We start from the raw sequence: 12,174 nt of genomic DNA, 5'->3' as shown, positions 1-12,174 counted from the left end.
AAAAATTAAATGTTTTAACTCATAGGTAAAACCCAAGTGCTTACTGTTTTGCTATAATGAATTTAAATGTAGAATATGTCTATTGGTTCGAACAAAATTCATAATAAAATATAACATGTCAGATTTTCTTTTTCAGAAAGTTCTCTTGTGGCACAGGGGTTCAAGGTCCAGCATTGTCACTGCAGCGGCTTGGGTCTCTGCTGTGGCATGGGTTCAGTCCCTAGCTCGGGAACTTCTACATGCCGCAGGTGTGGCCAAAAATAACTTTTCTATTTTGATTTTTTTCTCTTTAAAAGAAAAAGCTTTTTACATTCTTCTCTAAAAAGAACTTGGGACAATTTGCTGGGAAATATTGCCCTAGTCTTAGTTCTACCCTCAAGCCTCAGACAGTGGAATAGATAATTTGTAAGGGTTCCTTTCAGCTCTAAAGCTTTCCTAACTATTGCCTTTTTTTTTTTTTTTTAAAGGGTTCCAGAAGACAGTGAACAGTGTGAGAGTCTCATTCCTATGCACAGTGTTTCTCAGGAGGATGGAGCTAGTTAGCTGTTGTCTTTAGTCCAGGTTTGTGTGTTAGCCAGCATTGTGTTGAATAAGGTTCTCATTCCTGTGTCAGTCAAATGCGGAATTGATTTTCCAAAATTAGTTGTTTTGAGAGGCAATACAGCCTAGTCCAATTCCAGAGTTAAACTGCTTGGAATCCATTCCCAGTTTCTGTGGGTACTAGCTGTGTGACTTTATGCAAGGTTCTTAACTTCACTCTGCCTCAGTTTTCTTGTGAAATGGAGTTGAAGTAGACCCTCCGTCACAAAGTTGTTTCAAGTGTTAAGTACTTGGTAAGTTTGAAATACATATAATATAGTAACTGACTCAAATTGATTCCCAGGTTTTTTGTTTTTTTGAAAAGGAAGAACTTGAATTGCCTTCATTTGCAGATTACATGGTTATATTTAGAAATTCTAAGGAACTTGCAAAGGTTGCTAGAATAAGTGAGTTTAGCAAAGTCACAGATACAGTGTCAATATATAAAGTATCTTCCTAATCCTTCTATATGTAACAATGAACAATAAGTGAAACTTTAAAAATTATTCCAGGAGTTCCAGTCATGGCGCAGCGGAAATGAATCTGACTAGGAACCATGAGGTTGCGGGTTATATCACTGGCCTTGCCCAGTGGATTAAGGATCTGGCATTGCTGTGAGCTGTCGTGTAGGTCACAGATGCGGCTCAGATCCTGCGTTGCTGTGGCTGTGGTATAGGCCAGCAGCTGTAGCTCTGATTTGACCCTAGCCCGGGAACTTCCATATGCCGTGGGTGTGGCCCTAAAAAGACAAAAAGACAAAAAAATTAAAAATAAATAAATAAAAATTATTCCATAAATAATAGACGTTTAAAAATACAGGAGTTTTCTTTGTGACTCAGTGGGTTAAAAACCCAACTAGTATCCATGAGGATGCAGGTTCAATCCCTGACCTCGCTCCGTGGATTAAGGATCCCACATTGCTGTGGGCTGTGGTATAGGTTGCAAATGCAGCTTGGATGCCATGTTGCTATGGCTGTGGCGAAGGCTGGCAGCTGTAGCTCTGATTTGATTCCTAGCCTGTGAATTTCCCTATGCTGCAGGTGCGGCCCTAAAAAAAAGAAAAGAAAAATAAAATAAAATACTTACTAATACATTTAACAAACATTGTGAAAGACCTATAGATGGAAAATCAAAAAATAATTCAGAGAAAAATTAGAGATATAAGTAAATGGAGAAATACAGTAATGTATTCATGGATTGACTGACTCAACCCATTAAGATATACTATTAATGAGTTATCCCTAAATTGATTTATGGATTGAATGTAGTTCCAATCAGTATTCTAATAGGCTTTGTTGTAGAAATTGGCAAGATGATGTCCTAAAATAACCAAAGCAATTAAAAAATTTACTTCTGTTTGGTTTTTTTGTTTTATTTTTTTAAATTTATTTATTTATTTATTTTTTGTCTTTTGTCTTTTGTTGTTGTTGTTGTTGCTATTTCTTGGGCCGCTCCCGTGGCATATGGAGTTTCCCAGGCTAGGGGTTGAATCGGAGCTGTAGCCACCGGCCTACGCCAGAGCCACAGCAACGCGGGATCCGAGCCGCGTCTGCAACCTACACCACAGCTCACGGCAACGCCGGATCGATAACCCACTGAGCAAGGGCAGGGACCGAACCCGCAACCTCATGGTTCCTAGTCGGATTCGTTAACCACTGCGCCACGACGGGAACTCCTGTTTGTTTTTTTAATTAAAGTATAATTGACCTACAGCATTGTTGGATCTGGATGCACAATGTAGTGATTTGATATTTCTATACATTACAAAATGACCACTAGTGATCCCAAGCTTTAACTATTACTTACTTATATTCATACTAAGGGTCATCATTTTATTTAATGATGCTTTAGAAGAATATTTTTTCTCTGAGTATAAAATTAAGAAAAATGTAATATCCAATCTTTTCTCTATGCATGTGTGTGTTTACCATAATTTGCACAACATATATATATACTGATTCTCTGTGCCTTTCACTTAACAATATTTTAAGAACACTGCCACATTTATTTAAGAAATAGTATCTTTTATATATTTCTTACATAGCAGAAAAAGTATGTGATAGTTTGTTTCTTTTAATGAGCTCTTAAAAAGCAATTATGTATTTAGAGTGAGAGACCACAATAAATTACTGAAATTTTGGAGATTCTGGTCCCTTTCTTCTGAAATAATTTAAGACAGTTTATATTGAAATGTTTCTTGATTACTCTTCTCACCTAGATCATTGAACACCTCCTGTCAATTCCTTGTGCTCACGCAGGCCATGTAGCTTAAGTTTATCTTCATGATAAATTCACCTCTATCCTAAGGCTGTTTATCTTGGTTTTGTGTTTTTCTTTGATTGGTCATTTTTTATTCTAGTTTTCATTGGTATTATGGTTATACATCCACATAGTTAGAAGAGTGAGAATTCTACAAGACTTCTTGTGCAATGCAGCTGTCTCTTGCACTGCCTGTCCTACTTTCATTCTTATCCCACCCCGAGGAATTACTTTAAACTCTTTGCTGATTCTTTTGATGTTTTCCTCTCCATCTAAGTACCATGCTAATTCTTCTATTTCTTGATTTCTCAGTTTTTGGCATTATTAGTTGATTCTCCCACTATGGTACATGAGGATAGGTACTTTGAGTTATCCCTTCCTCTCCTCCACCCTCCCATTTGCCTGTATCCAACCCTATATGATTCCTACCTCCTCATCATCCCAGTATAGTTATCCTTTGATTTTGGATAGATGTGTAATCATTGTCTACATTGCTATAAATATACAAATGTTATTTTTTAATCTGAGCCATGTAGGATTGTGCCTAGCATTTACCCAGTCCAAATACCTTCTGTTACTACCCTTTTTAGAGAATAAACCTCAGATCTTCTGGGATAGAGAAGGCACTTGATCAGCTGTGAAAAGTAAGACGAGGGCGTCTGAGTATCTTAACTGCTTTTTCCATAAACTTTGTACCAGTCTGCCTATTTTTAGTTATTTCTTTAACCCTCCTTATGGAGATATGTGGTTGTATTTCTTCATTTCTAGCTAAGACTTAGCTGCTTTTTTCTTTTGGCCACACTTGTGGCATGTGGAAGTTCTTGGGCAAGGGATTGAACCCGTGCCACAGTAGCAACACAAGCTACTGCAATAACAATGCTGGATCCTTAACCTACTCTACCACAAGGGAACTCCTAGCTGCTATTTTCTCATTTCTGCTCTTTGTCCATGTGGTTTTTTCCTTTAAAAAGTCTCTCTCTCTTTTTTTTTTTTTTTTTTTGTCTTTTTACTGAGGTTTTTTTGGGGACAAAGTAGAACTAAGTATGTATTTATTTGTCATGTCTAAAAAAATGGAAGTAGTTATTCTTCAAAACTTTTTTTAAGATTTTAATTTTTTCCAGTATAGTTGATTTACAGTGTTCTGTCAGTTTGTACTGTACAGCAAAGTGACCCAGTCATATATACATATATATTCTTTTTCTCACATTATCTCTTCCATCCTCTTCCATCAGAACTGACTAAATAGAGTTCCCTGTGCTATACAGTAGGATCTTACTGCTTATCCACTCCAAATGCAATAGTTTGCATCTATTAACCCCAAACTCTCATTCCATCCCACTCCTTCCCCCTTCCCCTTGGCAATCCCCAAGTCTGTTCTCCAGATCCATGGGTTTCTTTTCTGTAGAAAGGTTTATTTATGCTGTATATTAGATTCCAGATATAAGTGACATCATTTGGTATTTGTCCTTCTCTTTCTGACTTGCTTCACTTCGTATGGGAGTCTTTAGTTCCATCCATGTTGCCGCAAATGGCATTATTTTGTTCTTTTTCATGGCTACATAGTATTCCACTGTGTATATATACCACATCTTCTTAATCCATTCATCTATTGATAGACATTTAGGTTGTTTCCATGTCTTTGCTATTGTGAATAGTGCTGCAGTGAACATATGGGTGCATGTATCTTTTTCAGTGCAATTTTTGTCTGGATATATGCCCAGGAATGGGATTGCTGGGTCACATGGTAGTTCTATATTTAGTTTTCTGAGGTATTTCCATAGTGGTTGTACCAATTTACATTCCCACCAACAGTGTAGGAGGGTTCCTTTTTCTCCACATCCTCTCCAGCATTTATTTGTTGACTTGTTAATGATGGCTCTTCTGACCAGTGTGAGATGGTACCTCATTATAGTTTTGATTTTCATTTCTCTAATAATTAGTGATGTTGAGCATTTTTTCATGTGCCTGTTGGCCGTCTGTATATCTTCTTTGGAGAAACGTCTACTCAGTGTTCTGCCCATTTTTCAGTTGGATTTTTTTTTTTTTTTTTTTTTTTTTGCTGTTGAGCTGTATGAGTTGTTTGTATATTTTAGATATTTAGGCCCTGGTCAGTTGCATCATTTGAAACTATTTTCTCCCATTCCATAGGTTGTCGTTTTGTTTGTTTGTTTTTTGGTTTCCTTTGCTGTGCAAAAGCTTGTCAGTTTGATTAAGTCCCATTGGTTTATATTTGCTTTTATTTCTTTTTTTTTTTTTTTTTTTTGTCTTTTTTGCCATTTCTAGGGCTGCTCCCACGGCATATGGAGGTTCCCAGGCTAGGGGTTGAATCGGAGCTATAGCACCGGCCTACGCCAGAGCCACAGCAACGCAGGATCTGAGCTGTGTCTGCAGCCTACACCGCAGCTCATGGCAATGCCAGATCCTTAACCCACTGAGCGAGGCCAGGGATTGAACCCACAACCTCATGTTTCCTAGTCGGATTCGTTAACCACTGCACCACGACGGGAACTCCTGCTTTTATTTCTGTTGCTTTGGGAGACTGACCTAAGAAAACACTTGTAAGGTTGATGTCAGAGAATGTTTTGCCTATGTACTCTTCCAGGAGTTTGATGGTGTCTTGCTTTAAGTTTAAGTCTTTAAATCATTTCAAGTTTATTTTTGTGTGAGGGTATGTTCCAGTTTCATTGATTTACATGTAGCTGTCCAGTTTTCCCAGCACCATTTGCTGAAAAGACTGTTTTTTTTCCCATTTTATATTCTTCTTCTTCTTCTTTTTTTTTTTTTTTTTTGGTCTTTTTAGGGCCGCACCCATGGCATATGGAAGTTCCCAGGCTAGGGGTGGAATTGGAGCTGTAGCTGCCAGCCTATGTACAGCCACTGCAACATGGGATCCAAACTGTGTCTGTGACCTACACCACAGCTCATGGCAACGCCCACTGAGTGAGCCCAGGGATTGAACCTGCATCCTCATGGATCCTAGTCAGATTCATTTCCACTGAGTCATGACGGGAACTCCTGTAAGAGTTTTTATCATGAATGGATGTTGGACTTTGTCACATGCTTTTTCTGCATCTATTGAGATGATCATGTGTTTTTTGACTTTTCTTTTTTTAATGTGGTGTATGACATTGATTGATTTGCGTATGTTGAACCTTCCTTGTGAACTTGGGATGAATCCCACTTTGTCATGGTATATGATCTTTTTTATATGTTATTGCATTTGGTTAGCTAACATTTTGTTGAGGATTTTTGCATCTATATTCATCAAAGATACTGGCCTATAATTTTCTTTTTTGGTAGTATCTTTGTCTGGTTTTGGTATTAGGGTGATGGTGGCCTCATAGAATGTCTTTGGGAGTGTTTCTTCTTCTTCAACGTTTTGGAAAATTTTAAGAAGAATGGTTATAAGTTCTTCTTTGTAAGTTTGGTAGAATTTGCCTGTGAAGCCATATGGTCCTGGGCTTTTGCTTGTAGGGACTGTTTTTATTACATATTCAATTTCACTTTTAGTGGTGGGTCTGTTCAGTTGATCTATTTCTTCTCTATTCAGTTTTGGCAGGCTGTAAGTCTCTAGAAAGTTGTCCATTTCTTCTAGGTTGTCAAATTTGTTGTCATACAATTGTTCATAGTATTCTCTTACGGTTTTTTGTATTTCTGCAGTATCTGTTGAGATTTCTTTTTAATTTCTTATTTTGTTTATTTGAGTTCTTTCTCTCCTCTTCTTGATGAGTCTGGCCAGAGGTTTGTCAATTTTGTTTACCCTTTCAAAGAACCAGCTTTTGGTTTTATTGATTTTTTTTCTATTGTATTTTGAATCTCTATTTTATTGATTTCCTCCCTCATCTTTATGATTTCTTTCCTTCTGCTGACTTCGGTTTTGATCTTCTTTTTCTAATTCTTTTAGGCGGTAGGTTAAGTTGTTGATTTGAGATTTTTCTTCTTTTCTGAGGAAGGCGTGTATCGCTCTGAACTTCCCTCTAGGCACTGCTTTTGGGGCATCCCATAGATTTTGTATGATTGTGTCTTCATTATCATTTTTCTCAAGGTATTTTTTAATTTCCTTTTTGATTTCCTCATTGACCCCCCCTTTTTTTTTTTCTTTTTTTTTTTTGTCTTTTGTCTTTGTAGGGCTGCACCCATGGCACATGGAGGTTCCCAGGCCAGTAGCTGAATGGGAGCTGCAGCCGCTGGCCTATGCCATAGACACAGCTACGCAAGATGTGAGCTGCGTCTGCAACCTATACCACAGCCCATGGCAACACTGGATCCTCAACCCACTGAGCAAGGCCAGGAATCGAACCTGTGTCCTCATGGATGCTAGTCAGACTTGTTTCCACTGAGTCATGATGGGAATTCCCCATTGGTTTTTTTAGTAGCATGTTGTTTAGTCTCCATGTAATCAGTTTTTTCTCATTTCTTTTCCTGTGGTTGATTTCTAGTTTCATGCCATTGTGATCAGAGAAGATCCTTGAAAGAATTTCTATACTCTTAAATTTGTTGAAGTTAGTTTTGTGCTCCAGTATGTGGTCAGTCCTTGAGAATGTTCCATGTGCATTTGAAAAGAATATATATTCTGATTTTCTTTTGGATATAATGTCCTAAAACTGTCAATGAAGTGTAACTTTTCTATTGTGTCATTTAGGACCTCTGTTGACTTACTAATTTTCTGTCTGGAGGATCTGTCTATTGATATGAGTGGGGTGTTAAATTATCCCACTATTATTGTATGCCCATCAGTTTCTCCTTTTATGTCTGCTAATATTTGTTGTATGTATCTGGGTGCTCCAATATTAGGGGCATATATGTTGGGGATTGTAATATCCTCTTCTTGAATGGATCCTTTTATAAATAAATAGTGTCCTTCTTTGTCTTTCTTTATGGCTTTCATTTTAAAGTCTATTTTCTCTGGTATGAGTATTGTGATTCCTGCTTTCTTGTCTTGTCCTGTCTTGGCATGAAATATCTTTTGTCATCCCCTTACTTTCAATCTATATGTGTCCTTTGCCCTAAGGTGAGTCTCTTATAGACAGCAGATTGTAGGCTCTTGCTTTTTTTATCCAATCTGCCACTCTGTGTCTTTTGATTGGAGCATTCAGTCCATTGACATTTAAGGTAATTATTGATAAATATGTATTTTTTACCATTTTAAACCTTGTTTTTCTTTGTTCCTTTCTTTTTTTTTTTTTTTTTTTTTTTGGTTGGATGATTTCCTTTCAACCACATTCTAAAAAAAAAAAGAGTCTAGATTTTCTTACCTTCCCCACATTTTATGATTTTTGAAGTACTTTTTTAATATCTTCATGTTTGTCCTTTTGCTGTTTCTTGTGTTTATTGTCACTTTTACAATAGTTTTTTTTTTCCTTTTAGATCTTTACACTGGCTTATTTAAGTGATTGCTTTCCAGTTGTGATTTCCTCCATCCTATTTCTTCTTTTTTATTTAGAGAAGCCCTTTCAGTATTTCTTTTAGAATGGTTTAGTATTGCTATGCTCTTTAGTTTTTGTTTGTTGGAGAAATTTTTTATTTCTCCTTTTATTTTAAATGAAATGCTTGCTGTGTAGAGTATAATAGGGTGCAAATTTTTTCCTTTTAGAACTTTGAATATATCTTGTCACTCCCTTCTGGCCTGTATCGTTTCTGTAGAGAAATCAGCTGATAGCCTTATGGGGGTTCCCGTATAATTAATACTTTGTTTTTATCTTGCTGCCTTTAGAATCCTCTCTGTCTTTAGCTTTTGCCGTTTTTATTGTAATATCTTGATGTGGGCCTGTTTGGGTACCAACTTGTTTGGGGCCCTCTGTGCTTCCTGTATCTTCATGTCTGCTTTCTTTGATTTGGAAAGTTTTCAACCATAATTTCTTCAAATATATTTTCAATCCCCTTTTCTTTTTCTTCTCCTTCCGGAATCCCTATTATACATAGACTGACCCACTCTATATTATCCCATAGATCTCATGTTGGGTTCATGCATTTCCATTTGGTTTTCTGTCTGCTGTCCTGATGGGGTGATTTCCATTATTCTATCTTCCAAGTCACTAATTAGTTCATCTGCATTATTCGTTTTGCTCTTTAGTGCCTTTATCTCAGTTTGAGTCTTTGCAAATGAGTTTTCTGATTTTTCTTGGCTCATCTTTATATTTTCTAGTTTCTTTCTAAAGTAATCTGCATTACTGTTCATACCTGCTCTTAATTCCTTCACATCCACCCTAATTTCTTCAGTATTTTCACTATCTCCTTTTTGAACTCGGTATCTATCAGATTGCAGAGGTCTGTTTCATTGTTTGCTGCTTCAGGTGAATTCTCCTGTTCTTTTAACTGGGAATGGTTCCTGAACTTCATCATTTTGCTTATATTTTTCTTGTTCTGTGAGTTTAGGGAAACCAACTACTATAGTCTTGGAGGACTATTTCTATGCAAGAGTGCCCCTTTGTATTTTGTTGGAGGTTACTATTTATGCTTGTTGTGGGAGTTTGGATATTTGCTCTCTCTTTCCTCAGTGTGATCAGGCGGTTATCCTCTTTTTTTTTTTTTTTTTTTTTTTTTTTGTCTTTTGTCTTTGTTGTTGTTGTTGTTGTTGTTATTGTTGCTATTTCTTGGGCCGCTCCGAGGCATATGGAGGTTCCCAGGCTAGGGGTTGAATCGGAGCTGTAGCCACCAGCCTACGCCAGAGCCACAGCAACTCGGGATCCGAGCCGCGTCTGCAACCTACACCACAGCTCACGGCAACGCTGGATCGTTAACCCACTGAGCAAGGGCAGGGATCGAACCCGCAACCTCATGGTTCCTAGTCGGATTCGTTAACCACTGCGCCACGATGGGAACTCCCTTTTTTTTTTTTTTTTTTCCGGTTATCCTCTTGATAGGGTGCTATGTGTGTTTCCAGAGAGAAGGAGGCAATGGGTAGGACTAGTAGTTAGTGCCTAGTTGTTGGGCTCTTGATAGTAGCAACGACTCACTGGAAGGTGGCACAGGCTACTTCTAGTTCCAGGGCCCTGGGAAGTGGTAGATTTAGGCAGTGCCAAGAGCATTTGGTGGTGGCATCAGCAGGGTATGTGAATTCCCAAGGGAGTGAGAGCAACAATGGGTGATGTTCAGTCACAGTGCCCTCCTCTGTGGTGCCCTCTGAGGTGACTGGGGCTGAAAGTGGTGCCTGTTCACAGACCCCTGGTGGTGGAGGGCCATGTCCACCTCTGGAGACAAGAGATAACTGTCAGAGCCACCTGTAGACCACACAGAAGCACCCTATCCAGCTTAGCCCATGTAGGAGGTACTGCACAGGCTGTTCCTAGTTGCAGGGTTCTGGGAAATGACAGTGATCAGGCATGTGTAGGCCGTGCCTAGAGTGGCAGTGAGAGCAGCAGGGTGGGTGTGTTCCCAGGGGAGTGAGAGCAACAACGGGTGGTGCTTAGTTCCAGTGCCTTCTTCTTTGCTGACCTCTGAGGTGACTGGGGCTGCAGGGGGAGACGGTTTACAGACCCCTGGTGGTGACGTGCCATCCCTCCCACCCCCCGCCATTTTTTGAGATGACTGCTGTGGTTTGTCCCTGCCTCCTGTAGATCACGGCAGAGGCACCGTGTTGCACTTAGCCCCCTGCTGCTTTTAACCCACAGAAGAGGTACCCAGCCACCTGTAGCCCATACAGGAGGTGCTCAGTCTCCTATAGCCCGAGCAAGTGGTACTTTGCCACCTGTAGCCTGCACCAGAGGTGCCCCACCCTCTCAGAGTCTGCATGTTTACTGGGAAAGAGATTCCTATGGCAGTCCACCCCTCCTCCTCTTTCCCTCCCCAACAGTGGTGCCTTGCCTCTCCTGTGGGGCCAGACCTCCTCCTGGGTTCCCTTGGCTATGGTGCTTGGCTCCCCAGCCTGTGGCACACCACTCCCTAGCCCCTCAGACTGTCTCCACACAGCCAACCTTAGTCCTCTCCCCTGAACTGATCTCTGGAGCCTGAGTCTCAGCTCCCAGCCCCTGCCCGAGCCTCTCAGACTGTGGTGTCCAGGGTGGTGGTGCAGATGATTTGTGCAGCTCTCACTATGCTTTGCCCTCCTCAGTCCAGCTGCTGCTCTTTTCTCAGCAGCTTTGAGGTTCCTCTGTCTCTGCCGATCTCCCAATCAGTTAGGTGGCTTCCCAGGGTATGGGTTCCCATCCTCTTTAACAGCTCCCTCTCAGGAGTTCTAGTCCTATTCTGATTCCTTTTCTGTCTCTCTCTGTTTTTTCCCCCTTTTGTTCTACCCAGTTATGTGGAGGGTTTCCTGTCCTTTTTGGAGGTTTAAGGTCTTCTGCCAGCATTCAGATGTTCTGTGCAAATCACTCTACATGTAGATGTTTTTTTAATGTGTTTGTGGGAAAAGTTGAGCACCATATCTTAACTCCTCTGCTGTCTTGATCCTTCTCCCTAAAATTTTTAATGCTGTAATTTACACAGTTTCCATCCCTAGTATGCTATGCACTATTCCCATACTTACACTCATACCCACCCTCAATCAGATATTTTTGGAAGTGAGAGATGGATGAAGAGGAGATAAGATAGAACAACAGAGTAGAATAAAGTAAGATAGGCTGGGCAGGAGTCTTTTTCTCAGTAAGGGTAATGGTGGAGTGTACCATGAGTAAAACAGTTATTATGTGATCTCAAAACTTGTGTTGGATGCCAGCCTTTGGCATTGCTGTAGAACTCACTGTCATGAGTTCTTAGTACTCACCTCAATTTATAATATCCAATTATTAAGTATGTATACTATGTTTAATATACATTTTAATGTTAAGATAATCTGATTTTTAAAATATAAACTATAGAAATTAAAGCTGTGACAATTGTAATCTAATGATGACTATGTGTTTGTTTTTATTTTTAGCTTGATGATGGAGCAATGTACAGCGAAGAGACAATCTCTGGCAAGTTTTTGTAGAAAAATGTTTCAGTGCCTAGTCTGAAAAATAACAGTTTCAGTTCTTTGGAACTCTAAAATATATTTTCCTCATATCTGTTTTCTTCATTTTCGTAATGAAGTACTTTGCTATGTAGCTGTGTACATATCACTACAGTTATAGGAAGTTTCAGTCTACAGTCCATCTAAAGGACCAACCTGCCTTACACATCTCAAGGAATTCAGCTGGTGAAATAATTTGAACTAATCAAGGGATAAAATTTTAATGTTCTGGAGACTTTATTTTCACATATTACTTGTTAAATGCTGGACTATACTATGAAAAGGTTTTCAAGAGATTATTTAAGTATGTAATAGATCAGTGTTTCTTACAGGTAAAATGCTAAAATAAGCTGCCTACAATAGGTACGGATTATATTTTTGAGTTTTGTAGAATATTACAAATTAAC

General features: G+C 39.1%; 1 protein-coding gene across 2 annotated transcripts in view; it reads left to right on the top strand.

The window, feature by feature from the left end:
- The window catches only part of SLC35F5 (solute carrier family 35 member F5), a 46,698-nt gene extending 34,754 nt beyond the window's left edge, over positions 1-11,944 (top strand). Inside the window, exons 15-16 of one of the 2 annotated variants that reach the window (XR_014828738.1) lie at positions 468-1,209; positions 2,099-2,721. Coding sequence is in view for 1 of the 2 variants with exons in the window: in NM_001243692.1 (NP_001230621.1) it covers positions 468-543 (76 nt within the window). In the remaining variant the exon portion in view is untranslated. Of the gene's footprint in view, positions 1-467; positions 1,210-2,098; positions 2,722-11,692 lie in introns of those variants that run through there. The other variant, NM_001243692.1, reaches the window with a different exon arrangement.
- The last annotated feature ends 230 nt before the right edge of the window (positions 11,945-12,174 follow it).

This window comes from Sus scrofa, chromosome 15 (assembly GCF_054392235.1).
Source record: "Sus scrofa isolate SSC_HxYL_T2T_F1_AM1 chromosome 15, Sscrofa_HxYL_maternal_Yorkshire_Landrace_v2.0, whole genome shotgun sequence".
Taxonomy (NCBI): domain Eukaryota; kingdom Metazoa; phylum Chordata; class Mammalia; order Artiodactyla; family Suidae; genus Sus; species Sus scrofa.
Note: the sequence above shows the minus strand (reverse complement) of the source record. Positions and strands in the feature narration are given on the sequence as shown.